General features: G+C 35.0%; 4 protein-coding genes across 8 annotated transcripts; 1 reads left to right on the forward strand and 3 right to left on the reverse strand.

Annotated features, from left to right (window-relative positions):
- The first annotated feature begins 282 nt into the window (after positions 1-282).
- On the forward strand, positions 283-4289 carry LOC145115241 (hydroxyproline O-galactosyltransferase GALT6-like). 2 transcript variants are annotated; one of them, XM_079051491.1, is made up of 8 exons: positions 284-591; positions 707-1512; positions 2542-2771; positions 3016-3306; positions 3380-3508; positions 3582-3755; positions 3824-3931; positions 4016-4289. In XM_079051491.1, exons 2-8 carry the CDS (start codon positions 762-764, stop codon positions 4223-4225), a joined length of 1893 nt encoding a protein of 630 aa, XP_078907617.1. In that variant the 5' UTR covers positions 284-591; positions 707-761; the 3' UTR covers positions 4226-4289. The 2 variants fall into 2 exon arrangements, with proteins under 2 accessions (XP_078907616.1, XP_078907617.1); XM_079051490.1 differs by having other exon boundaries at positions 283-1512.
- Positions 4290-4298: 9 nt separating this feature from the next.
- Positions 4299-9735, reverse strand: LOC145115240 (DDT domain-containing protein DDR4-like). The gene is made up of 11 exons (XM_079051489.1): positions 8884-9735; positions 8654-8764; positions 6794-6880; positions 6666-6703; positions 6495-6576; positions 6122-6379; positions 5954-6046; positions 5755-5875; positions 5635-5677; positions 5353-5544; positions 4299-5280 (listed from the first exon to the last, which is right to left on the reverse strand). The coding sequence occupies exons 1-11, from the start codon at positions 9262-9264 to the stop codon at positions 4479-4481; spliced, it is 2208 nt and encodes a 735-aa protein (XP_078907615.1). The 5' UTR covers positions 9265-9735; the 3' UTR covers positions 4299-4478.
- Positions 9736-12178: 2443 nt separating this feature from the next.
- On the reverse strand, positions 12179-14906 carry LOC145112532 (HIPL1 protein-like). Of its 2 annotated transcripts, none has more exons than XM_079048687.1 (6): positions 14710-14906; positions 13570-14093; positions 13273-13489; positions 13002-13183; positions 12699-12940; positions 12179-12601 (listed from the first exon to the last, which is right to left on the reverse strand). In XM_079048687.1, exons 2-6 carry the CDS (start codon positions 13981-13983, stop codon positions 12229-12231), a joined length of 1428 nt encoding a protein of 475 aa, XP_078904813.1. In that variant the 5' UTR covers positions 13984-14093; positions 14710-14906; the 3' UTR covers positions 12179-12228. The 2 variants fall into 2 exon arrangements, with proteins under 2 accessions (XP_078904813.1, XP_078904814.1); XM_079048688.1 differs by lacking the exon at positions 14710-14906 and adding an exon at positions 14181-14701 and having other exon boundaries at positions 13570-14051.
- A 4962-nt stretch (positions 14907-19868) lies between these two features.
- On the reverse strand, positions 19869-25584 carry LOC145111364 (uncharacterized). 3 transcript variants are annotated; one of them, XM_079047650.1, is made up of 12 exons: positions 25395-25582; positions 22836-25303; positions 22610-22738; positions 22379-22534; positions 21976-22309; positions 21748-21887; positions 21431-21646; positions 21055-21345; positions 20813-20960; positions 20611-20744; positions 20432-20518; positions 19869-20213 (listed from the first exon to the last, which is right to left on the reverse strand). In XM_079047650.1, exons 2-12 carry the CDS (start codon positions 25284-25286, stop codon positions 20127-20129), a joined length of 4173 nt encoding a protein of 1390 aa, XP_078903776.1. In that variant the 5' UTR covers positions 25287-25303; positions 25395-25582; the 3' UTR covers positions 19869-20126. The 3 variants fall into 3 exon arrangements, 2 of the variants coding, with proteins under 2 accessions (XP_078903776.1, XP_078903775.1); XM_079047649.1 differs by having other exon boundaries at positions 22836-25323; XR_013710251.1 differs by lacking the exons at positions 19869-20213; positions 20432-20518 and having other exon boundaries at positions 20813-20947; positions 22836-25584.
- Positions 25585-27485: the final 1901 nt, after the last annotated feature.

The following is a 27485-nucleotide window of genomic DNA, read 5'->3' on the forward strand; positions in this document are numbered from 1 at the left end:
ATGTATTGTACTTGTATATATTTTGGAAAAAAAAAACGCTATTATTCACAAAAGTTAAGTTTATCGGTATATGAAAAAATGTTACCGCGAATTCGCAGGCTTATTCGCAATTATTGTGGTTATTCTTATTCATGATTACTATAAGATTATTTTGTTAAAGTCTAAAATAAATATAATATGCTACATCAGAACAAAATATGATCTTTTAATTGAGAATAAGTACTAAAATCAAAAGTTTAATTTTAACGACTCTATCATATTAGAGTTGTCAGTGTGATAGATAACTATGATATAAAAGATTAACTTGTACACATAATTTGAATTTTTGGATAATTATTTCAATTTCTGTTTGGTTTCAGGTAGAGGCCACCGGCCACCGCCTGCGAAAGCTTCTTTTTCTATACACACTTCCAAGTTCCACGTCTCCATGTAAAACTCTACCTCCCCTTCCACCGCATAACCCTTCGTCTCTCTCTGCAACACTCTCTCCAAACGTGTCTGATGTTTCATGTTCAATTCTGAGAGCCAAGAGCTATACAAAATCAATCGGAACTTGTTTCCTTCTCATGATCCACGATAATTCACACCACGGTTGGTTTTTTTTTTCCGACTTCTGAGTCTGTTCTTGTTCTTGTTCTTGTTTAGTTGGATAATTAAAGAGATTAACCATGAAACGGACTAAATTAGACGGGTTCATGTCTTTCAGACAGAAAAGATGGATTCAATTTCTGATCGGCGTAGGGATTTTGTATCTGCTGCTCATGGTCAATTTCGAAGTACCCTTCCTGTTGAAATCAGTTACTCAAGAAAAAGATGCAGAACAAAGTTCTAGAAATACCTTGTTCTTCACCGACGGATTGTCTAAGGAATCGTTAGTCTTAGACAGTGAAGAAGAATCCCCAATTCGACCTCTGAAAGTCCCCCATTATGCTCCATCAAATCCTAGGCGTGTTGGAAAAATCCGCGAATTCAAAGCTTTATCAAACTTGAAATTTGACGTCGACTTTGTAAACACTACACCTGGATTTGGGGGAATTCAAACATCTGCAAAAGAAGCTTTTCTCGTAGGGAAGAGTTTCTGGGAAGAAGTTGAATCACCATCGAAAAACAACATAACAGAAGGTATCAAAAACCAAACTATGGAGACTTGCCCTGGTTCGATTACGCTATCAGGTTCTGGTTTCCAAAACAAGGGAAACATTATCGTGCTTCCTTGTGGGATGACATTGGGTTCACATATAACTCTTGTCGGGAAACCTAGAAAGGCTCATTTTGAACTAGACCCAAAGATCTCATTGTTGAAACAGGGTGAGGTTTCACAGTTTATGATGGAGTTGCAGGGTTTGAAAACTGTTGATGGGGAAGACCCACCAAGAATTTTGCATTTTAATCCTCGATTGAAGGGTGATTGGAGTGGAAAACCTGTGATTGAACAGAACACTTGTTACAGAATGCAATGGGGAATTGCTCATCGATGCGAGGGATGGAAGTCTAGGGTTGAAGAAGAGACTGGTAAGTCACATATTTAATTAAGAGTTATAATCTTATATGTCGAATTAAATATTTAAATATTATCTTCATTAAGATTGTTAAATTATATTAAAAGAAGAAAACAACACCAAAATGTATGAACTATGGAGCTTTTATTTAGAAGTAGGCCAATGCTTAGAAACTCTGTTCCCATGAATGAATGAATTGTCATTTGATAAATTTCTACAAGTTGTCTAGTCATGTCAACGTGTGCGTCCACGTGTCAAGCATGTTTGGTGACATGTCAAAATAATTTTTTTTTAATTTATAAGAATTGCCAAAAGAGTCCATTTGAATCGACTAAAGTTCACCTTTTTGTTTTGATTTCATTAGTAATATACAACTTATGAGTATAAACTGTTACTAAAATTGATCTAATAATAATTTAAAATAAGACAATTTTAGGAGATATATACACGTGGATGATTTGTAAATCATACAATTCGTTTCCTTTTTACCTAAAAAATGCTTTTGCCCATCCAGTAATAATAATAGAATATATTTCAAAAGCCGGTGTCATTTCAATGGTCCACAAGTAGCTTTTCAATTTAATGGTCCACTAGCAAATGAACTTTATTTTTTGATGTTGGCTTCAACCTTAATGCTCCTTTGGTCCCAAAGTTCGATTGAAATATTAGGTTAAGAAATAGGATAATCTCATTGAAAAACTTAAATTATATCATGTTTTTTGATCGTGTATAGAAACTTCACTAAAGTAAAAGGTATAGTTATTTCGTAGCATCATAAAAAAGAAACTTAGGATGAAGGTAGCAAGTGTTTTGATGGTATTTATGAGTGAATTTAATGAAAATGGACCTCTTGGTGTCATTTTCTTCTTTGGAAAGAACCTTTGTTTATGTGGTACCGTTGACATGACATTGACTATTATTTACTATGCATGCATCTAAACTTGTTACTATGACATGAAGTCGTGATTTATGATAATTTAAGACCAAAATAATCGAATTTTGAAAATAAAAAGGTTTCCTGTTATTCCATGTTTCTTTTTAGTTGATGGTAAGGTGAAATGCGAGAAGTGGGTTCGTGATGATGATGGTCACCTCGAAGATTCAAAAGCAAGTTGGTGGTTGAAGAGAGTGATAGGCCGAACCAAGGTGGCTTTTGACTGGCCCTTTCCCTTTGTTGAAGGGAAGCTATTTGTCCTCACTCTTAGCGCGGGTTTAGAGGGTTATCATGTCAATGTTGATGGCAGACACATCACTTCATTTCCTTATCGAACAGTAAGTGCATCAACACATGTTATATTTGGTATGTATTAGACTTAGACCGAGATTGTAATTGGACAAAAAAAAAAGATAGAATAAGGGCTCGATGCTCATGCAAAAGACATGAATGCTCTCATCATAAGTTATTTAAAATAGTCCTAGAAAGATTGTTCGGTATAGCCTTGTCCAAACATGTTTTGTATTGTCTTATCAAGACTGTCTTGTCCCATGTAACAAATGCAGTCTCCTATTGACATAGGGATTTGCATTGGAGGATGCTACGGGTTTGGCTTTGAAAGGTGACATTGATGTCCACATAATACTTGCTGCCTCTCTTCCTTCTGCACATCCAAGTTTCACGCCCCAAAAACACCTTGAGATGTCCCAAAAATGGAAGGCACCACCTCATCCAAGCGGGCCCATCGATCTGTTTATTGGAATTCTTTCATCAGGAAATCATTTCGCCGAGCGAATGGCGGTTAGGAAGTCATGGATGCAACATGATCTCATCAAGTCTTCTCATGTCGTTGCTCGTTTCTTTGTGGCACTCGTAAGTAAATGACATTAACAATTTACGCCACAATGTGTAAAATTACTATTTTGACCTTATATAACATGTACAGCACGCAAGAAAGGCAGTGAATGTCGAGTTAAAGAAAGAAGCCGACTTCTTTGGCGATATCGTCATTGTACCTTACATGGATCATTACGACCTCGTTGTTTTGAAAACCGTTGCAATATGCGAATACGGTGTGAGTTTTGAATCACAAAAGATGGAATCTTTATACAAAGGGTACTAACTTTTTGTAGCATGATTTGATTTAGGTTCATACGGCTTCCGCAAAGTATATCATGAAATGTGATGATGACACGTTTGTTAGAGTCGACATTGTTTTAAACGAGGCAAACAAAGTAAGCGATGGCAAAAGCATATATGTGGGAAACATCAATTACTATCATCAACCTTTACGCTATGGGAAATGGGCCGTAACATATGAGGTACATCTTGTACTGTATTGGATGTCAGAAGAAGACACCGACACTGATGTCAATAATTTTGTATACAGGAATGGCCGGGAGAAGATTATCCACCATACGCAAACGGTCCGGGCTATGTTATATCATCGGATATTGCCGAGTTCATAGCATCGGAATTCGAGAAGCATAAATTGAAGGTGAGGTCCAACTTTGGTTCTTGTTGTTGACATGTGTTTTAAGTGGGTTGAACTAAATTAACCATGGTTTGGTTTTGGAAACAGTTGTTTAAGATGGAAGATGTGAGCATGGGAATGTGGGTTGAGCAATTCAACAAAAAGAATCCGGTTGATTACGTTCATAGTTTGAAGTATTGCCAGTTTGGTTGCATCGAAGATTATTATACAGCACATTATCAATCTCCAAGACAAATGCTATGCTTGTGGAACAAATTACAGCTTCTTGGACGACCAGAATGTTGTAACATGAGATGACCATAGCTAGGGTCTTTGTAACTTACAGTAGACACATACAGAATCAAATTTTTTCCATACAAAATGTAGGAAATAAGAAATTAGTAGCTTTTGGGGTTGATATTTTAAGCACAACAAATGGTACAATTTAGCTTCTACAACTGAAATCCTGAGAGATGGTCTATATTATAAGTTATGACGATTCTTACTAAACATTACACCGACTGAAAAATGAGTTTGACTCACCGAGTTGCTTAAAAATTGACTCACAAATCTAGAAGTTATCTGTATCATCATCCTTAATGGAACCATCTTCAAAACCAGAACCTGGTGCAAGCTCATTTAAATCAAGAAACCTTCTTTTTCTAGCACCATTCTCAAATTCATCTTCAACCGGACTATCTAACTTGATGGGTTCTTCCTCTTCCTGTTGGTGTTGGATCTTTTCATGTTCTTGAATCATGGGTTCTTGTTCCTCTATCTTCATCTCTTCATGATCATGATCATGATCATTGTTCTCACCTTCAGTGTCATTATCATCACTGCTTCCCATTGAGAACCCGGATTTGTCTTCGCTGGATTCCGAGTGTTTATCGGAGCTCTCGGAAGTCTCCGGCTTTGCTGATTCCGGTTCCGGTTCCGTATCGGAAAACTCGTATTGTTTGTAATCGATACGGTTGCGGGTGGAGCGTCTGCTGCGTCTGGGGCCCGACTTGGATTCATTGACCGATCTCAACTTTGTTCCTCGCCTGGTCCGGGGTAATTTCTTGTATCTTTTTGGGCTATCATCATCACTGTCTTCTTCTTCTTCACTTTCATTTAAAGAATCGTCTCCTTCATCTTCATCTTCTTCATCTTCCTCATTATTATCACCATCCCATCGATACTCTTCATCTCCTTCTGAACTACTTGACACCTTCCTCCTTTCTTTTCGTCTCTTTAAATATTCTTCATCGTACACAGCTTCACCAACTATATCATCATCATCATCGTCTTCTTCATCATAATCTGTATCCATGTCCGCTTCAACAAACTCATGTGCGGAGTACCGTTGAGGCCTCTCTCTCCTCCGGTTACTAAAAATGTAAAATGACGATTTTAGCCATGGACTTTATTTAGAAAAGGAAAAGTCGAAAGAATATACCTACCTGCGGTCCAGTTGTTCGGATTTATGATCGGAATCACTTCCGACATCGTTTAGAGAATCGGGCGATGGAGGGGTAAATGTGGAATTATGTGTAGGGGCTGCGGGTGGACCCCATCTACCGTTTTGGGAAGCATCATGTGAGTGTCTCAAACCTTCTCTTCTTACAGTATGTTCCGGAGAAGGTTGCTTCCTTCTGAAAAAAATGAACCAATAGAAATGTGACACGTGGCTTTAGAGAGAACTATATGATTTAAAATATAAGTTAAAAAAGTTGATTACTTACTTGGTTATCTTGATGGCCTCGTTGATTGATCGGTCATAATCATCTAAAAAAATATATTAATTTAAAACACCATGCCATGCGTATGAAAAATAAAAATATAAAATTGGTATTAAGTCTTACCAAAGGTGTAGGAGACTTGTTTTCTACCACGAAGGGATCGGCCGGGACCCAGTCCATCCACAATCATACCATCCAGGAGAAGTGCTTGTCTGTGTTGTTTCTTTAGCAGTTTCTCTTTCCTCTTCACAAGAACAAAAAATCAATAAATTTGGTTGGAATGGAACGGAATCACAAACGAACGGAATGGAATGTGAATTACCTTCTGCACCTTCTCAATCTCGGGAAGCATGTCATTCTTTAGTTTCTTCCCGAGTGAAGCTTCCGTTCTGTTTTTGCTAGAAAATAGTTTCTCCTGTTGACCACAAAAGAAAAACATGATTTCAAGGAAGATGGATAATATTGGAAAGAAAGAAATCATGAAACTTACAGAAACGTCTTGAAACTCGTCCAAATTAGTTGAAACGGTTTCCCATTGGTATGAAGGAATGGATTGGACGTTTTTGCCCTTCCCTTTCTTCACCTCGACTTTTCTAATTTCACGATACAGCCTCTGTCCGATGATAGGATCATCTTCATACCAGTAAGAAACTCCATGAGAATCGCCACCTGTACGCTCTTTACGAAATGCAGAAAGTGGGACACCATGTTTTATAGAGTCATCTATATAGCTTCGAATATCATCTTGCTGAAAAAAACAAAAAATGAATTAATATTTTCATTATGAAAACGTATATGCAAACAGAAAAAACCTACATTTTGTTTTTTTGCAATCAATGTTGGTTTGAAAAGGCAAATGTTACCTCGACACGAATATCACATAAGGCTTTTAGTATGACCACACGAACACAAGGATCAAGTGTGTTGTATGTATCGATTTCGGCTCTAAAAAACAAAAAAGTTGGAAAATCAGTGATGAAAACAAAGGCCATGTGGAAGTAGCTTAAATGAATGATGATAAATATGAGTTTTACCCATGTGTTGCAACTATAGGCAATTCCCCCTCTGAAACCTGCAATGAAGTGTTAAAGAAATTGTGGTCATTTATTAGAAATGCCACATGGAAAAATAAAAAGAGTCTGGACTTAAATTACAAAAGTACCCAATGCCACCAATCTCTTAGCTTTCGGCATAGAACAGTAACCCAAGTGTTTTGTCCTAATGCCATTCGAGTAACTGGAGGTATTGCCTAAATGGAAAACACATTAAAATAATAATAAAGTTAGGATTTATGGAAGGAGATGAATATGTACTATCATTCATTACAAGAAGAAATTGTCTTAATGCATAGATTTGCCTTCCTTTTCAAGTTTTCAAGTTTAGGGTTGTTTCTTTTTTTGAAGTCTTTTTCTTTATTGAACCGAATAAACCGTCTGAATGAGACTATATGACCATTTTACCCTTTTTTTTATAAATAATACATATGCAAGTGTTCGTAGTTTCAATCCATCACCATTAACAAAATGGATCACAAATTCAAGAAACCTAAACCTACTTCACATATTTTACCCTAAACCATTAACAAAATCCATCACCATTTTACCCTTTGTTTATAACTAATACATATGCAAGAAACCTAAACCTAATCACAAATTAATCAATTCAATGTATTTGTCAGGGCTGAACAGGTAAAGAAAGAGGAGGGGTATTTTTGTAAAGAAGAATTGCTGAATGGATAAAGCTCACATTTTTGGCTTGACCCAGTCAAAAAGAAACAGCCCTATATAGCTGTCTGGATTAAGTCCTTTACACATTAAGTCAAAAAGAAACAGCACCTAAAGGGCTACATCTAGTCAAGCATGACCTAATCACATCTTATATTTAGCTTAAAAGATATACCTTTCTACTACTTTTGAAAATCCTCTATTCAACTGCACCACATACGAGTAGAAAAACTACAGTGCCAAATAAAGTTATCAGGGCAACCTAAAAAACTTCTCTAGTGTAGAAGCACAAGTTTACAGGATGCACCTAGGCTTGAATGATAATGGATCAAAATATCTCAAGTAGGCATGCACTATGCACTACCTTTACAAAAAGATATTTGGGGATGCATTAAAATATTTAAAAAAAAAGGGTATTATTCCTGAAATATACCAAAGACAGTAGCTTATTTGACACCCTGTCACCTCCACTTTATCATGAAAAACACAAAACACATGATGAGGAAACATTATTCTTCCATTCTCTTTCATCCTTTTAAATGGAATGTCTTTGTAACCAATACAGATGCAATCAACATTTACTCAAATAAAGTTTGATTACATCTATCCATCACCAACCTCCCAAAAATGACTGCATATAACAAATCCATATATGTCACCTTTGATCAACTCACTAAGGTGTTGTTTAACAGGTTTAATGATGACATGAATTAATCTGGCAAACTAAATATGAGTTTATTCTTTATTTTTTTGAAATTTGTGCATAAAGAATGAGCTAATAGAGTTAAGTCTGGGAAATTAGAATTTCTCCAATGAGTCCTAACTTTTACAAATTTCCCCTCATTTACTTTTTCCTTAAATTTTCCTAAGTGAGCACTTAATGGGAAAAAAAAAAAAGAAGAAACATGAAGCCAAACTACTATATGTTTACAAGATATGAAACACATCATAACGATCTTTCTTTTTCCTTCATAATGCACACAAGAAACATTAATAATATACTAAGTAGCACATGATGTTTGCAATGCTTTTGTATTCTAACTACAACCAGTTGCCACATTATTTGGTAAATATACTCCTTCAACTCAAAAATTACCAAATAAACCAAGACACAAAAGCAAGAAGCTATAATGTCATTTATCTGTGAAAAGAAGTAATCTTTTTCTTTCTCCAAAGCCCAGAACATATAGTTTTCAAAGTTAACAAGAAATTCAAATGCAAATTAAGGATTTTATGTAGAATGTACAAGTAGCAGTTTGCAAGATTTAAACTTTCAATTGTATGCATGCTATACCAACCTTCAATAAAGGAATATGCACTTCACCCAATGTATTATTCGGTGAAATCAGAGCAGTTTCCAGCTCCTCCACCGAGAATTCAACTTTAATATTCAAAAGAGGCCTGAAAACCTGCAAATCATAAACCAGAATATAATACTTCACATTGCAATAACAGCACCATCAATAGAATTGATGCTTATTTCTTTGAAAATTGTCTCTCTTTTTTTTTCTTTTGTTTAAAGCTTTACATTTAAGAAGTTAAGAACTGAGGCCAACTCCCACATAGACCTAATCTCCCACCGCGGCAACTGTGACGACTCGGGCTCACTAACCAACGGTGTAATGATGTCGCTGTACGGATTGGGCGGAGAAGGCGGTGGCTCTTCCTCTTCTTCTTCCTCCTCCTCCACTTCTCGCCGAGGTCTCCGCCGTGGCTTCTGCTTCCGAACAGTGGACACAACCGCTGCTTCCGCAACTGCAGCCTCGTAAATTCGAGCAGCCGAGCGAGCAGTACATGCACGTGACGGCCTTTCTCTCCTCACTACAACGTTGTTGCCGTTTGTAGCATTGTTATTGTTCTTGATTTCGTCGTCGGAATGGATCGGCGACGAGGGTTGCTCGTCGGACATGGTGGGGGGATCTTGAAGAGGAAATGCTAAAGATAATGATTATCTACAGAATCTACACATTAGAGATCATTGGTTGCGTTGAATAGGAACTTTTACCAAGAAAATCTGCTTACTGAAACAGATTTTGAATGAGATAACATCATGAATATAAAAATCATCATCACATAACATACGAGTATCTACTTTTCCCTCTCTTTTTGTGGGGTAGAGAGAGAGGAAATCCAGTAAGGCGACGAAATTTGTAGGGGTTGTTGAAATTGAAAAGTTGGAAAGAGATATAAATTGGGGAAATTGTGTGAAGAGGTTGAGGGGTTTGATAAAAATATAAAAATGGAAGTGGAGTGTAAAGGAAGAAGAAGATTAGGGCAGAAAGGGTGTGGGTGTAGGGGAAAACCAGTTTCTGTTCGACAAAGGCGAGGGCTTTGAGTACGGAGAACGAGAGGGGGTTGAACATGAGAACGACAGCGTTTTACGCGTGAAATCTTGCTTCGTTTTTTCTTTTTCTGTGAGTTGGCTAACAAGTTCAAAGTTCAAACGAATGTTTTTACTGTTAGGTCAAAGAGTCTCGATGTGTTGAGTGAAAAAAAAAAAAAAAAACAAAAAAACAAAAAAAAAAAAAAAACTAACTTTTTTTAGTGTGATAATTATAATTAATGTTAAAAATTGTATCATCATTCATAAAAAAATAACCTCTTATTTTGAAACAAAATGAATTTAAGAGAATGAATATAATTAAGTATAGTATTATACCATTTTATCTCTCTAAATCATCCAATTCGTTTGTCTATACTTTACATTTTCTACTTACTTGAATATTAACTTAAATGGTCGATGTATAAGTGTAATTTAAAGGTCATTATATTTGTTACCGCTAGTTCTTATATTTGACCTCTCAAATCATAAAAATTATCAATGCTTTTAAAAATAAAGATCTACTTATGTAGTGATGGATATTCTAGTATGATCTATGTATGGGACATATATGAAGTCTTGATCCTATGAACTTTAACCCAAGCAAAACTATGGATTAAAAATCTTAGTTAGGACAATAAAATATATAATATTATGTTTCTCTTATGATTTAGCTTAGTCATTAGATATAATTTGTTGACACTTAAAACAGATCAAATATAACACAAACATGCGTAAAAGTGTTCATGACAATCGTAGGACAAATTCGTGGAGTCATATCCACCTAGTTTCATTATTTCAATGTTGCATAAAAGGTATCAAAATGCACCATTTTTAAAGTCCAACTATTTCAATAGATTGACGTAAAAGCATTCCTTCTATAAAGTGGGCAGAATTTAGTATTTTCAGTTACATTCAAATAATAGACCTGGTTTTTTTAAGAATCTAACACGTATAAAATTTATCAAGAATTCAAATCTTCCAACTAAAGCAACGCTTCAAAATTCTTTAGACTCTTGTTTGGCATTTTGAAATTTACAAACAAATATAATTTTGTTTTTTGGTTATTTCAACAACAACGGATCCCGAGGATCCCATTAAAAGGCTAGAAGAGGTGTATGTTGACAGTTGTGTCTCCATTAGGGGTAGAGCGACTGCATCACATAGAAGACCTTTCGACAAGAGCAAAAACGATGACCTAGAAAATGAGGTAAACATGGGAAGAATAAGTCAATGAGCAAAATAAAAAATAAAAAATAAATCATGGTCGAAGCATATGAACCTTATAGGTACTTAACAGAAGAGTAAGTTGATGTGAACAACAAAACATACATAGGAACAAAACTCAATACAAGCATATAAGTACGAAGTAGGTAAAAACAATAAAGATCAAAAAACAAAATCTATTAACATATAAGGTGACTAGGATACTCATGGACCTTGGTATTTAGACTCCACACACTCGTATCTAAGGTTGTGTCATTGAAAAAAGCAAGTTCATTTATGTCTTGCCTTACATTATACTCACACTTCCTTATGGGATGTTCTTTCTTCCTCTTACCATCAATCGACATTGATCTAACATTCTCACAGTCGAAGTCGGTAGCCTCCTCTACACATGTCCATACCATCCCAATCATCCTTCCCTCAATGAATCTTTTATAGTCACATTTGGTATCATATCCAACAAAGTTCTATCTGAAGTCCACCTCAACATCCTCATTTTTGCTACTTCCATTTTCCTCTTATTCTTCTTCTTGTGTGTCCAACATTCAGGTCCATACATCATCGCAAGCCTAATAGTTACTCTATAAAACTTCACTTTCAGTTTCAACGGAACCTTCTTGTCAAAACACCTTCTGATGTCGTCGTCCACTTTAACCAACCTGTCATTATACGATGGGTGACATCTACCTCTATACCCCTCCTTTGTAGATCATAGACCCCAACAACTTGAAGTTTTCCACAAGGGAAAGAGCTTGCTCCCTAATGCTTATGTGTACTCCTTCCTCATTTTGTCTCCCCCCTAAAATTACACTAAAGATACTTTGTTTTAACAATGTTGATTCGTAGCCATTTCACTTCAAACGACGACCTCCGGATGTCCAACCGACTATTCAACTCAGTTGTTGACTCAGCCGCCCAAACAGCAAAAAGCATACACCAAGGAACTTCCCACTTAATCTCACATGACATCTTCGTTTTTTGGTTATTTCGTAGTTTCTTAAATCACATGACACAAGATTTTGAGTTGTTATCTTCGATTTAGAGATGCCATTTGTTACTAGCAAAAATTTAATTGTGTGGTTTTTATCAAATTTCATTCCACTTGTTTAGCACTAGTATTTTATAATTTAAATGATATGCCTCCACCAATGATTCAATGAATAATTGATGACCATTTGCAGTCAAACCAAGTAACTAATTTGTTAAATAAAAAACCACAATGACTAAAATACGGTTTATGCTTTCCGATTAAAGATCAATCTGGCACACGTCCACGGAGTAACAATAACATATTTGCATAAATTAAACAAAATATCTTGTTTTCCATCAAGAAATCAATAAAAAAACAAACACCATAAGAGAGACGAAAGATGGTACTAAATCTGAGGTTCCAGATGAGGGCATTTTCGTCAAATTTGAATATTTTTCCTTGGAGCAAGGGTAGCCACATCGACTCGGGGCTGCAACTCTATACACACCACTGGTTGTCAACAGATACACATCTTTATTATTATCTTCACTAAATGACACCACATACCCCAAATCAGGAACCTTGTGCACCCCTGGCTTGAACCCACATTGCATGGGTGAGTCATGGGCACACCCAAAAGCAACACTAAAACTCTTGAAATTATCACTGTTTTTAGCCGTTTCAATGGCTGCCCATATAGCATAATTATACAAATCCGAGTATATATACCTGCAAAAGTTTCCATATGATTGTTAACAACTTAAAAAAAAATATATGAAATTACCTAACTATCCCTATCTTTATTCAACCAAGTAGTATTACTAACCAGCCATACAAGCATGGATCAGTGGCAGAACGGTAAATATAGCCAGCCATAATTGAAGCAGGACCTTTCTTTGTATCAACACTATCATGACCATATCCTGCTACAGGAAATATAGGAGTTATGGAGCTTGGTGGGGTGTACCCTCCAGGAGCATAGGGTAGATGTACTGGATCCGGACCCTCGTAAACACGCCACCCGTAATTCCCACCTTTCTTGATTACATCAATCTCTTCGTATTGATTCTATAAAAATTATAATCTTTATATAAGTTGGTGTTAATTTATATGTTTATAAAAAATTTACCTTCCCAATGTCTCCACATATGAAAACAGAAGCTCTTTCTGAATCAAAACTGCACCTCCACGGGTTACTAAAACCCATGGCCCAAATTTCAGGCCCAAGTTCTTTATCTGTGGTAGTGTATGGATTGTCTTTTGGTATTGAATAGTTTCCCCATAAACCAAGCCTGCTTATTTCTTCTTCACCTGAAACATGACAAATATACCCTTTTCAGATTTGAATATTAAAAAGTTTGTTTGTGGAGATAAATTGATAATCAAGATGTGCTTTTTACTTGGTATGATATCAATGTCGAGCCTCAGTATCTTTCCAAGTAATGATTTTTTGTTTTGTGCAAAATTGTATGGATCATTATCATGTGAAGCATCACCAATCATGAAATACAAAAATCCATCATCAGGGCCAAACAGAATCTGCCCAGCATGATATGCTTCAAATGGAAGCCCCATTGTGAAAATCCTCCTCACCTCAACTGAATTCACACGCCCCTTCTGTACAAAAGATTTGACTTTTTAAAAGTCAAAGTGTGGCTATATTTACAAAAACACACAAATCAAGTTTACTTACTTACCCATGAAAGTTTTGAAGAAGCGGTGGTGCCATTTGTAGTGAACTCTGAAACTACAATGTGAAACTGGCAAGGGGAAGTTTCTTGAAGAGATGTGACTTTTGAAGGATCACAATTTACATCTGTATTACATGAACATCTGCCTTCACATCCAGGTTGTTGAAACTTATCACAGTTATAAGCAACAAAGAATCTGCCATTAGTGGTGAAGTTTGGATGGAATGCCATGCTCATGAGTCCCATTTCTGTTGCGAATTGCACTTGATCACTTAAATCAAGAAAAGGGTCTGATTCGTCTATCAGTAAACTTTGGGTGAAAGTGGAACCACCATTCACTTCAGGAACCATGGCTAACCATATCTTACCTTGTTGGTTGCACACAAAAACTCGGTTTGAGCCATCAGGGTGTGGAGCCATGTGGACATAGGAACTGTTTCCAAGTTTTTCAAGACATAGACCTTTAGGAGGTTGAAGGTCATTTGAGTCCCAACAGTTGGTTCCATTATCAGAACATGGCTTCAATCTGCCTGTTTACCAAAACCAGAACAACACAGATTAAAGAAATTAAACCTTAAGATGAACATAAACAGATAGATATAAAGAGAGAAGTAGAATCAGACTTGAGTTGGTGCAAATTGGAGATGGAGAAGAATGATGAAGAAGAAGCAAGAGAATGAAGATGAAGAGGATATCAATGATTCCATGCAATGACATTTGAACAATGAAACGTCCCAGTAGTTCTTGAGTTTAACATTAAAAGTAAAAACAGATGAATGTCTGATTAGATATATTATTCTTTAATTAGCAATGATCACTTGATTGCATCCAGATTACCCTTTTTTTGATCTCAAGTCCACGATTAACAAGCACAACGTTCTAAGTTGTGCAAAAGCAGCAATCTCAAGCACAGCCTCGCCTAGATTCTAGTGCATAAGACTAACGAAGGCTGACAAATTAATAAACATAAACAGAGAAACCCTAGGTGCGGATTTGGGAGATATTGTGCTGGTAATTTCCCGACACAGCGACGTTTCTTCAACAATGGAAGAATGTTCTTCATTTTCATCGAGACTAAGTATATGGCCTAGTACATTTTCTAGAACATTCTGAATTAGCATACTGAAATGCGTAGTTGCTAATTACCTAGCCAATTGGTTGAACCATTCTCTCATTCCGCCTCTGCATAGACAGGAGGAGGACTGTATCCTCCGACCTCTGCCTTGAGAGTTGAGTCACCAGTCGACGGCCATCTCCGCCTCCGATCAGTTGAATGTCGTTAATCGTACCGAGTGGCTTGGCGTCAATCATAAAAGGGTTGTCCCGTGGTCTCTCGTCTTTCATCCTACAATCGCCGGAATTGGAGGCAAAACGCAAAATACGTATTATTTTTTTTAAAGAAGTTTTTTTATTATTATTATTATTATTATTATTATTATTATTATTATTTTTATTATTATTATAACGAGTAGCTAGAAACGAAAACAATTACAAAGAGTCGTGAAACACTGAATTTTGTAACCAGTCCAATTAATTCTACTTCTACTATTTCTATTAGCAACCAATAACATTGCTTCAAAAATATTGCTCCTCAAAAATCAAAATACTCTGCGCCTAACACCCTGTTTCTGAGTCGAAATTAACGAGGGAAGCGGAGAGAAAAGAAGAGAATAGGAGAGAAAGAAGGAGTCAAGAGTGTTCCCGAGTTTATTTTTTGGAGTGATTTGGGAAGAAAGAAAGAAAATCACAGCATTCTTTTCTCTCCTAATCTTCCTCCCAAATCGGAGAGATTTGGAGAGAAGACAATCACTCATCAAAAAAATCCCTATAATTACCAAACTACCCCCGTCAACATTACAGGAAAAAAAAACCGCTGCTTCTCTGACAAGGGTATAATTGTCCACTTTTAATTTTTATTTCTTTTCCTTCCAACTCAGGAACACAAAGAAAAATAATTTTTCTTTCCTTTCTCTTAAACTCTGGAACAGAAAAATACATTTTACTTTCTTTTCTTTTCCTTTCTTTTCTCTCCATATTTCTCTTCTTTTCTTTTCTTTCTTTTAAATGAAACTCGGGAAGAGGGTGTAAAAGACAACAATGTGTCTATACCTTCATATGATCCATATAGTCTATGACCTCGCATGAAAGAAGTTTCTTTCTAATTTGCATTTATAACGATTATGGTTAGAGTTTAAGAAGTTAAATTTGATTTTACCAATAACAATATATCTCTTAATCAACATTAGAGCATCTTTATTTACATTCGATAAGTTTTTGGAAAGAGAACAAAAACTTTGTTGAGAGGTTTCTCCAAACACTTATTATTCTTTAATTAATCTTTTTTCAAACTTTATCACATTTGATCCCTATATTTAATAAAATTTTATTTTATATTTAGATGTTAGATTTTTTATTGGTTAATCAATTGATTTAATAAACATAAATGGATTTAATAAAACATAAAATAAGATTATGTCTTGTATGAACATAAAATAAGATTGTGTATTTTGATTTTTAAAAACTATAACAACTCTAGTCATAAAATACAAAAAAGATTTTAAATATCCAGATGCTAAAAGTTAGCTTTGACACCATGTTAGTTGGGTATTTAATATGTGAAATCCTATATCTTCTATTAAAAATGTCACTGTAAAAATATAGACTTCAACATAACATATATATATATATATATATATATATATATATATATATATATATATATATATATATATATATAGAAGCGGATCAGTATAGGACACTAATAGTTTATAGAAAAATATAAATCATATATGTACAAAACTTTAACGTTATCTTAAACAAGATTTGAATCAATATTTAAACGAACCCCAAATTACATATGGCATATACATACATGCATATGTAGACAATCACCAAAAACCCATTAAAACGTGCATATACATACATTCTTCGTAAAAGTCATCACTTTTATGGTCGTTATTGTCGATTTATTTACTCCTCCGAACCTATGTATGACTGCAGTTTTCAATATTATCAAAGACCGGGAACATTTCCTCATTGTCGTGTATGATTTCATGAGCAAGAGCTGCAGTGTGTCGACAATATGTGAGTGGTGCATTATCTGGTTGCACTACATTCATGCCAAGTTGTAAAGAATCATGGGATACAACATGGGACAAGTTTGTCGCATGTTGCTTTTGATGACACTGTTTACAAAAGGCAAGTAGAGCGAGTACATCATGGAGCTCCTCCTCTGCTTGTCTTATTTGGTACTGAAGGTCATAGATTGCAGTGAGGCAACCGTAAACGGGGAACTGGTCTCGCATGTTAGCTTCATAGATTATGGACCGCATGGCTTCGGTTTTGTGGTGTGGTTGGATTTGTTGGAGGATTCTTAAGATGTTCTTTACACCAAAAAGCTTGTGTGCGTTTTTAAAGACCAGTGGGTGTTCGGGTCGGAAGTGTGGTGCAAGGGTGCAGTCAGGGGTGCACCGCTTGCGTTGGTATTTGCAGGCGGCACATGCTTGGGTGGTCGCACCCTTGAGGGTCATTTTGGTTCGGTTTGTTGAGTGAAGTGGTTAGCAAAAATTGTGTCAACGGTTGATGTTTGGTCATAAGTCGAGTAGATGCATGGAACTTAAATATAGAGGAGTACCACAATTTTGAAATTTGTTTAAATATATTATTTACGAAAATTTTATATAGAACTTTTTATTTAATACATAATGTACAATTATATGATGACAGAAAAAAATAATTCTTTTACTCAGCAATAAATAGGTCAGGTACTATGTAGTCACAAAATAATAGGACAAATTGCATGATTTTTTTTTTTTTTTTTTTTTTTTTTTTTGCTTTCAACTAAATTTATTTTTGGAAAGTTTTGTTAAGATGAATGTTTTGTTGTTTATGTTATAAGTTTTTAATTAAATTATAAACTATGTTAAGTAAATAAGTGACACGGTTATTAAAAGATAGGTGATCAGGTTTTTTATTTAATTATAGATTTATAACATAGATACTTAAATAATGATTTTGCAATATGGTATATAAATAAAAACCAAGTACATAGCTTTAATTTATATTTTTTCCATAAATCATAAACCATCCAGATTAAGTATAAATTATGTTTGTCAAAACTGACTAGTTTCAGCTACTTTTGGAAACCAAATAAAAATATATAATAACGTTGATCTATATGTTTTCTAGATAGATGTTTTATGAAATAAGAAACGAGCTAGTTGATTATATAAAGACGTTGATCTATATAATTAGGTGGAAACAAATCAGAACTATTTTTATATGATGAATTATTTTATTGAATATTAAATGATAAATATATTTTCAGTTGATTTATATTATAAAAGTTGTATAATATAAATAAGAGCATATAGATAAATTGCAGACACATATACATATGAGGGCGTATAATCTAAGTACAAGGGGAGTGAAATCTCATACAATGACCTTATTCATTTTTATCCTTACCTAACACTCAGGCCACAGGTGTCAGGCGATGCTATGACATGGTGATAATGGTCATTTAACATCAACCCCATATGAGCTTTACAACTGATGAAAGCTTGAAATGGATACCAAGTTACAACTTACATGTCCACTCTTGTTTAATTCTTCCCATTTTACAATACAACCCCAAAATAATTAAAACATATGGTAATAATATATCTATGAATAAACAAAAATGTTATGGTACTTTATATTTTCAGTTATATATATTATTATATTTATATAAAATTTTATAAAATATATAATTAATTATTTTGGAACAATAATATAAGGTGAAAAGGATTTTGGTATGAAAAATGCTTTGTTTCCAAACAAGCAAAACGTTTTTAACAAAATTGAAACAGAAATATAGAGAGAGAGATTGTATGATCTAAACAGTTGAATTATATCAATCTTGAACAGAAGCTAATTTTGACAAAAATAATATGAGAAAAACATTAATTTAGTAATTATAGTTTTTGTTTTGCCATTAAATAACCTTTATTTTACCTTTTTTACACAAAAAACAATTAATTTCGCAATAAACCACTGACAAAGTTCACTATTCGCTGCCGAATTGGTTTTTGGTAGGTCCTAACAAAAAAAATATTGAAAAACAAAAAATCCAATATTAAGGAAATTTCTTTCATTTTTTTTTATGTTTATAAAAAAATATTGACGTACTTTTGTTGGGATCTTCATAAACCGCTCTCTCCTCTAAATGAGACATATCTTTATGCATAAATAAAGTTTTATTTTGAGGCATACCTCAGTTTGCCCATCTACCACGAAAGTTTATAAACAAATATAAAGCTTTGGTATCATCCTCGATACTGATATATATGATATATCATAAGACCAATATGTTGATTCGAGATCTTGCGATCAACCTCTTGAGTAAAAAAAATCTCGATAAAATCTGTTGATTATTATCATTTTTTTTTTGGGAATTATACAGACGCCTTTTGACACATACTAGTAAAAAAAGTGTATAATTCTATACATTTTACTTTTTCATCATTTTTTATTTTGATTGTCATTTTCTATCTACATTGTTAACTCTACGGTAGAGTACTCGGCTTTTAATTATGGCAAGAATGTTTTAAACATTAAATAATCAAGGCATTTATCCATACCATAGGTAAAATGTGGAAGACCACAACTAACTGACTAAGCTTGAAAGGGAATTATTGGGAAAAAAAAATAGAAAATAGTAAATATCTCATGGCCCATTGAAAAAATATATGATATATTAAGGCTTTATAGTATGACAAATCATATAACTAGTGTTGTGTGATTTACACCTTAAATGATGGAGCTTGATAGAAGTTGAGGGTGGGTCATGTGTGAAACCTTAGCCAAGTTTGTTTCCTCTCAAATGACTCGGCTAGTTTATTAGACCCAGTCAAGTAAGGAATAGCGATTGCGTGAGGTTTGCCATTTTTTCAAAGCCATAATAGCTAAACTTTTTTTTTCTTTTTTTTTCTCAATTAATATACTGTTAACATTATCATTTTAGAGATACATAGCATTTCATACTTTACATGTAGAGACATTAATTGAATAAAAGCGTGGTGATTTGGTAACACTCACACTCATGTTATAGAAATAGAGTAGATTTGGTATTTAGTAATAATAGAAATGTTAAATTGGATGGATGGATGGATGGATGTAACAGCTAGACTTAAGTTAAAACTATGGTGTTACTACTCTAGAGAGTAATGTAGATACACCCACCAAATAAAATAAACAAACGACTTGATCAAAATAAATTAAATATTGGATGGACTCATAGTCACTACAAAAACATAACATGGATAGGTAAAAGCCCATTTTCCAGTTTTGGGGGTTTTTTATTTATAGGGCAAATGTAATGTAATGTAATTATAACCCAAAAATACAAAGGTCATACACTCATAGAACTAGAACTAGAAGAGTAAGACTAGACTAATTTACCTCGAAACAAAAATTACCAACTCTAGGACAAAATTTCCTTATATATATATATATATAATAATAATCATACACAGCTTCCGCAACTATATTATATATTATATATTATATATAAAAAAAAGAAACTAATTTACGGCTTCATAAAAGAGAACCTGAGGTTGCAAATGCCCTTTTTCACACATTGAAACCACATCCTCCCATCTTCCAATTACCTGTTACAAGCAACATCAATCACATACTATTTTCATTTCAACCAACATCATAAATAATTACATAAATAAAATAAATTACATTCTTTTTACTTTATTTACCAAGGTTTAATTTCATTTACTTTTCTAGTTGTACATAACAAACATGTTTGAAAGAAAGTCTCATTCCATAAATGATTGTAAAACACATACATATTATATATATATATATATATACATACCTTGACAGTTTTGTCATCATACATGACCCATCGTTGATGAGCATGGCTGTATGCAAAACAATGATAATGTTGCCCATAATAGCATACCTTAAAAGAACAACAATAATTAGATAAAAAATAAAAAAAAGATTTTTTTAATTATAATTTATAATTTATAAAAAGAGATGAGGGAGGTGTACCACTGATACAAGGATGCGCCTGTTGTTGGGGTCAAGGCCACGATAAAGAACACTTAAATCAATTTCTGTGGATAAGGCTGCCAATGTCCCCTTTATATCTTCAACACTTTCACAAGTATTCTGCCATCCAAGCACTACAAAAACAAAATAAAACTGTTTAACAAAATTCATAAAAACAAGTTTCAAGAAAAAAAAAAAATACCTGTTGTGAAAATGTGAGGAGGAGTAGAAAGAATATGATGAATGTAGTTAAGCTTCCCACAGCCACCATCCTCAGGATCACAACCTAATTGGTGATTCATTTCAACAAGATTCAACAGCTCATCCAAACAGCTCTCTGGACACATAACCTAAATAAATAAAATAATATATAAATAAATTTTATGCATGAAAAAGTAAGTAAAGGGTAGGGTAGGGTAGGGTTGGGTTAGGTATATAATATACCTTCATGGTGCGAAGGGAATTGGCATTGATCTGATGGAAGAAAGAGGTGTATTTCAAACGTCTTGTTTCCAATCCACAATTATAACAATTCATCCTTTCAAAAATATCCATTCCAAAAAGTGAATGTGCTGTACACCTTCCCTTATTTTCACACTCCCATTCCCCCATTCCCATTCCACTGTTTTCCTTTTCCTCAATATCAGAAATAACACTAGAACCAGATGATATGAACGATTGATGTAAACAGTCGAATATCACTCCCAATACTTCAGAAGCATCATTCATTTGTGCCTAAATCACATAATCAAATAATCTTATAATTTATTTAATAATAACACTTAACAAATATATAACCTATGTTTAGTAAATAGTTTACCTCTTGAAAAAAACTACTGTGTGGATACAAGTTGCTGAGAGCGATTCTGAGAGCAGTAGGAGCAACAGCTTGAGATTTTGACTCTGTAGAAGCTGTGTTTAAAGCTTTAAATATGTCATGTAATGCGCATGTCACACACGGATCGCCAACATGGACATGTGCTGACGTGGACGTGCTCAAAAACTCCTCGCGAAAACGTCTCAAATGCCATAAAGACTGTAAAATTATAAAAGGAATTTTTTTTTTTTTTAAATTAGAATTGATATGTGAGAAGAGATTTGTAGAACTAAATCTTTTTTTTATTATTATAAAATAACCTGTATAATAACATTTAAAAAGCAGTTGTATTCACCAACTTCATTCTTCAAGCCTGTACCATATACATTGTCTTCAACAACTTCAATAGATGTCACACACGAGTCTTCTTCTCCACCTTCATAGTGTGAATGAAACACATCTGGAATATTTCAAAAAAAAAATAGCAATTTGGACATGTCAGCAAAAAAAAAAAATATATTTATTATAGCAGATAGATAAATAAATACCAAGGCTTTGGCGGACGGCTTTTGACAGGTCAGCTTGGAATCTTTTTTCATCATCATCTTCTGCTTTAGTCTTTCTAGAACCATCTTCCACATGTCCATTTGTTTGATTCTTGAAAACATCAAAAACTTGTACTCTTGAGTTACTTTTATGTTGTTGTTCTGCAAGATGTTTTTGTTTAGCTTCATCTTCAATTCTTCTTTGATATTCCAATGTTTCTTCAAGCTTCCTTTCTTCAGCTTCAAGCTCAATTTTTCTTCTCATAGCTTCATCTTCATGTTTATTCATATCAACACCATCTTCATCAACACTTTCACTGTCACAAGTGCTTGTAGCCTGCAAATGCAACAATATTTTTCAACACAATCTACAAAAAAAATGATTACAAAAAAAGTTAATTCAAACCTTTGCATCCTTCATCTTTCTGTATTCCTTGTTCTTTCTTTTATTAATTTGCTTTGTCCCCTTTTTAGAATCTAAAGCAAGTTCAGCCAAGAAAGCTTCTCTAGCAGCATCCGACTTCTCTGTTGCATCTTTTTCTGCTAAATTCTCTATATGTGCCTAAACAAAACATGAAAAACACATTCATACTTAAAAGAAGCATGGGTAATAACAATAGGAAATTTGTCTACCAACCCGTAAATATGACTTTACAAGAGGCACAACTATGAGTCCAAAATCATGACCACATAAAGGACCTAACTTTGCTTCCAGCTGCTGCATTCCACTCACATTTCGCATGATTCTTGCATCGATTTTGCTAAGCTGCATTTCTGAGAAAGTGAGATGAAGTGGAAAGAAAAAGGATTTTAATCTTTTTTTTAATGTGAAAAACAAAATCTTTTTTATAAATGTAACTAACCTCGACAGACAGCTGTTCTTTTTGTTTCTGGATTGCAACTTCTATGCAAGAATCTAACTGATGGAGATAGTCATTCACCCTCCAATTATCTTCACCGGATTCCAAGTCATATACATGAGAACTCATACTCACATTAAAACCACCATAAACATTCAAAGATTCTGCTTCTTTTAGAATGTTAGTCAAGGCTTCTACTTCAAATCTGTTAACACAGTTGACTTCATTGTCATGGTCAACAAGCTCGTCTTTTCGTTTCCTCAATACAGACTCGTAACTTTGACAAACAAATTCTGTAGGATTCTCTCTTCTCTTGCCTTCTTGTAGGCAAAGATCTTCAACTAACTGTAATGATTCTTCATAGTTTATATGCTCTAACTTTCTATCACATAAGCTTTGCAAATGGGACAATTCCTTACCAAGCATCTGTACAATCTCTGTTCCTTGATTCACCTTCTCCTCTCTACCTCGTGTCCAATGTGTCAACTGTTCGCGACTTGTGGGACCCGAAAATATCCAGGACAAAAAAGAATCATCATCGTCATCATCATCATCATCATCATCATCATCATAATGTGATAACCTGTTCTCATCCAACAAGAGAGTTGAACTGTCTTCATTGAAAACTATTCTTTCAGCCATTCCAATTCCTTGTGTGACACTCTGCAAGTGTAACTCTTCCATGGCATTACCTTTCTCTGAATACCTACCTACCCCACATGAATTAGAAAGTTCTTGAAGAAATACAAGCACTTTTTTAAGCTCTATAGCTCCAAGGAAGCATATACAAATGGGTGATTGCTCCACATTGCAGTTAAGAAGCTGAGGGTGTAACTCTTCAATTGCAAACTGTATAACTTTAGTAAGATGACTAGCTGCAAGGCATTTATGTTTGATAAGCAAATGGAATAAAGATTTTATTTTTTCAAGAAGCTTTGTTCGCTCGATGTCATTAGATGAAGGCCAACTGTTAGGGTTGAAATCTCCCTTGTGAACTTCATCTTCATCCCATTCTATTGGGACACAGTCAAAATTTGGTTGCAATTCAATCATTCTGACTGAAGCATTCACATCTAATGGTTTCCAAGGAAAGGTAAGAAGCATTTCTGACCATTCACTATCAACATTGGGAGGCAACACTGCCTGTAATTTTGGGGGTAAACTGTCCACATGGTCGTGTATAATGTGCTGTTTGTGTGACTCAGGATCTGAAAATTTCTCACTGCATCGACAACACATCCAAAATTTCCAATCATTATTACTCACACCAAAGGATAAAGCTTCAGAAATGATTTCATATGCCAACCCATCTTTTAGTGATCTAAAATGGGCCTTGATATCCGATATCTTTATCTTAAACAGATTTTTTTTCAAATCCACACTCATGGACTTCCAAAAAGGGAGAATAGATTCTTTTCTCTCAGCATTAGATGCATTCTTCCTCACCTTTCCGTTCTTCCTACGTTCAATTCGTTGACCAGGCCCTGAAGAAGGTTCTGAAGCTTTATCCCCTTCTGTTTGGGTTAGGGACAACTCCTGTTTCTGCTGCAACAGCCTTGCTGCAGCCACTTTAACCTCAATCTCCTTCTTTCGTTCTTCATCTGTCTTACTTGCTTTCTTGATGTCATTTGGTCTTCTGGCTTGAACTACTCTTACATCCATGGGGTCATCGGGAGCCCTCCTGATAGGAATAATCCTAAATTTCTCCTCCCCATTCCCTAGATTCTTCATCCAACTTGAAATAGTACCAAGATTGGCCTTCTGAAGTAATGCACGAAGCTCATTCTGGACATGCCCGATCCTTGCATCTGCTGAGGAGATCTTCTGCTGGCTCTCATCCTGCAAGCTCTCCTTCCCAGGATCTATTGGATTCTTGATAGATAAAGCACGCTCACACTCATGCACCGAGTCCTCGTAATCCTTTCCGTCATTAGCTGTTTCATACAGCAGATTTGCATAAAAATGTGCAAACTCTGCGGAATTTGGTGATAGTATCACTGCCTTCTTAGCGGACTCGATTGCGTTTTTCAAATGCCGCTGCTTAGCATTGGGATCATCTATAATGGAAGCAACTTTAACACAGACAGTCCCTTGAACTCGATGAATCAACGCCGAGTAAGCCTTGTTCTCATGTTTCGCACACATCTCCTTCATCAACCTCAGGGCTTTCGTATGATTCCCACGTCGAAGCGCATTTAGAGCTTTCTCGCACTCGACTTTCACAGCAGAGTAACCATCTGATTCAATCGCTAACGAGACTTCGTTTTCTAGGTTCGGCTGTATCTCATGAACAATCGACGATTTCACACTCAATTTGTGTTCCGTAGTGAGTGAGCTAACATCACCATCACCATCGTGGTCATTAGTACCGACGGAAAGCTGCAGCTGGTGAGGATTATCAGCAGGTGTCGCCGCCTTGGAGCGAGTAGCGACGTTTCGCTTCTTACGCCCCATGTGTGAATTGGAGTTTACTTGAAAGCAAAACCCACACCTAATTTCATATGCGTTGATACATTGAAATATTGAGATTTATAGACAGAGATAGAGAAAGATGATGCTTACTGATATATGGAGACAAAGAGAGAGAAATGGTGATGGTATGAGTTCGAATCCCCAGGTTAACAGAAGCCGGTGGTGGGTGGTGGCGTCCCACCGCAACGATCGGCGATGTTGTGTATGAAGGTCTATCAAAAGAGGGCTTTTTTTATCTCTCGGTGGTTTTCAAATGTGGCTTTTGACATTGACCCTTTTTCTTGATTCGAATATGCGATATTTAGCCTCGCCCCTTGTACGATTTTCAATTTTCATGTAAGAAATGTAAAAACAGTTTATATTTTATTTGTAATAATAAAATTATAATATTGGTTTATATTGTTCTTATATCATAAAAGTTATACGCTTCGTTTTTTACGAACATGAAATAATTGTATTATCCTTTTCTATTTCTATTTCATATATTTTTAAGTTTTTTATTATTTTTAATTATAAAAATATTAATTAAATTATGACCCCACCTCTAATATCACCACACCTCTTTGAAGCTGGAATTTAAAGACTCGTCGAAAAGATATGCACACCTACGATGCTGAAGACCCACCAGAAAGATTAGCACACCACTACACCTCTCTTCTATTTTCTACGCCATCATTGCACCAAACCCTAGCCAACTCTTGTTTTTCCGACGAGAGGGTAGTAGATCTACACTCCGGTGAGAGGGTGGTAGAGAAACAACCTTTTTACCATCCTTTTTCTTGATTCGAATATGCGATATTTAGCCTCGCCCCTAATACAATTTTCAATTTTCATGTAAGAAATGTAAAAACAGTTTATATTTTATTTAGTAATAAAATTATAATATTAGTAAATTATACGAAGCAATTATGCGTTTAGTTTTTATTTTAAAATTTTAACTCATATTGTTTCTTATATCGTAAAAGGTTACATTCTTCGTCTTTGACACACATGAAATGATTGTATTATCATTTTCTATTACTATTTCATATATTTTTAAGTTTTTTTATTATTTTTAATTATAAAAAAAATATTAATTAAATTATGACCCCACCTTTAATATCACCACACCTCTTTGAAGTTGGAATTTAAAGACTCGTCGAAAAGATATGCACACCTACGATGGTGAAGACCCACCAAAAAGATTAGCACACCACTACACCTCTATTTTGTCTTCTCCGACATCATTGCACCAAACCCTAGCCAACTCTTGTTTTTCTGACGAGAGAGTAGTAGATTTGCACTCCGGTGACAGGGTAGTAGAGAAACAACTTTTTTACCACCATATACTTCCATTGCCATGAAACCTGCAACTCTAGTTGTCTCCCCCCCCCCCCACACCCACCCAATCCCTCGCCTTCTACCTTACCGTCCATACTTACACTCTAACTCGAGGCTATATCCTTCGACGACTTTAGATGGTAAATGATGGAGACAAACGATCGTGGATCATAGAAAGAGTTTGGGAGGTGACAATGGTGTGTAGTGTCTGTTGGAGCTGAGTAAGAGAGAGAGAGAGAGAGAGAGAGAGAGGGGGAGAGATAGAAAGAAAGAAAGAAATAGAAAGAGAGAGAGAGAGGGAGAGAGAGAGAGAGAGAAAACAGCCACGATGTTCATCTTCTCGACCAATCGGAGTTTAGTGGTTTCCATTAGAGTGGCGGCAAAAGTTATGAGGGTAATGTAGATATGGAGCGGCAGTGGCCCGTGGTTTTCAGTGGTCGGTGGTTTCAGATGGAGCTGTCGTGGTAGGTGGTGGGTTTGGTGGTAGGTTTTAGACAGATAAGAGAAGAAGAGAAAGGGGTCAAAGCAGTTGGTAGTGTGTATGTGATGGGTTTTTAATAGTGGGTCCCATTTGTTTTTTTAATTGTTAATAATAATAAAAAATAGATAAGGATAAAATAGTCTTTTTAGGTATGGTTAACCAATCCAAGGACGGACATGCAACTTTTAAACATATAAAGGACGATTCGGGTTAATTTTTTAAAATATAGACTAAACGCACAATTTGACTCTTGAACCAGAGACGAATCTTGTAATTTTATCTTGTAAAATTTTATGTTAAATGATATTTTTGTAACGTCCCAAATTTCAAACCAAAATTTTCATTTAAAAATAAAAGCATTTGTTCCAATTACAACTTCA

The sequence above is a fragment of the Lactuca virosa genome, chromosome 5 (genome assembly GCF_052849685.1).
Source record: "Lactuca virosa cultivar CGN04683 chromosome 5, Lactuca_virosa_CGN04683_v6, whole genome shotgun sequence".
In the NCBI taxonomy this organism is placed as follows: domain Eukaryota; kingdom Viridiplantae; phylum Streptophyta; class Magnoliopsida; order Asterales; family Asteraceae; genus Lactuca; species Lactuca virosa.

What these genes read in the sequence shown, in the direction of transcription:
- LOC145115241 (XM_079051490.1), top strand. Translation starts at nt 669, where the DNA reads ATGAAACGGACTAAATTAGACGGGTTCATGTCTTTCAGACAGAAAAGA. An exon ending in CTTCATTTCCTTATCGAACA is followed by an intron (nt 2,772 to 3,015) that starts GTAAGTGCATCA and finishes CTATTGACATAG; the next exon opens with GGATTTGCATTGGAGGATGC. An exon ending in CTCGTTTCTTTGTGGCACTC is followed by an intron (nt 3,307 to 3,379) that starts GTAAGTAAATGA and finishes TAACATGTACAG; the next exon opens with CACGCAAGAAAGGCAGTGAA.
- LOC145115240 (XM_079051489.1), bottom strand. Translation starts at nt 9,264, where the DNA reads ATGTCCGACGAGCAACCCTCGTCGCCGATCCATTCCGACGACGAAATC. An exon ending in CAGTTCTTAACTTCTTAAAT is followed by an intron (nt 8,765 to 8,883) that starts GTAAAGCTTTAA and finishes TATGATTTGCAG; the next exon opens with GTTTTCAGGCCTCTTTTGAA. An exon ending in TCCGAACAACTGGACCGCAG is followed by an intron (nt 5,281 to 5,352) that starts GTAGGTATATTC and finishes TTACATTTTTAG; the next exon opens with TAACCGGAGGAGAGAGAGGC.
- LOC145112532 (XM_079048688.1), bottom strand. Translation starts at nt 14,280, where the DNA reads ATGTCATTGCATGGAATCATTGATATCCTCTTCATCTTCATTCTCTTG. An exon ending in CTTCTTCAAAACTTTCATGG is followed by an intron (nt 13,490 to 13,569) that starts GTAAGTAAGTAA and finishes TCTTTTGTACAG; the next exon opens with AAGGGGCGTGTGAATTCAGT. An exon ending in GATCCATGCTTGTATGGCTG is followed by an intron (nt 12,602 to 12,698) that starts GTTAGTAATACT and finishes AAACTTTTGCAG; the next exon opens with GTATATATACTCGGATTTGT.
- LOC145111364 (XM_079047650.1), bottom strand. Translation starts at nt 25,286, where the DNA reads ATGGGGCGTAAGAAGCGAAACGTCGCTACTCGCTCCAAGGCGGCGACA. An exon ending in GAAAGATGAAGGATGCAAAG is followed by an intron (nt 22,310 to 22,378) that starts GTTTGAATTAAC and finishes TTGCATTTGCAG; the next exon opens with GCTACAAGCACTTGTGACAG. An exon ending in AGCCGTCCGCCAAAGCCTTG is followed by an intron (nt 21,888 to 21,975) that starts GTATTTATTTAT and finishes GAAATATTCCAG; the next exon opens with ATGTGTTTCATTCACACTAT.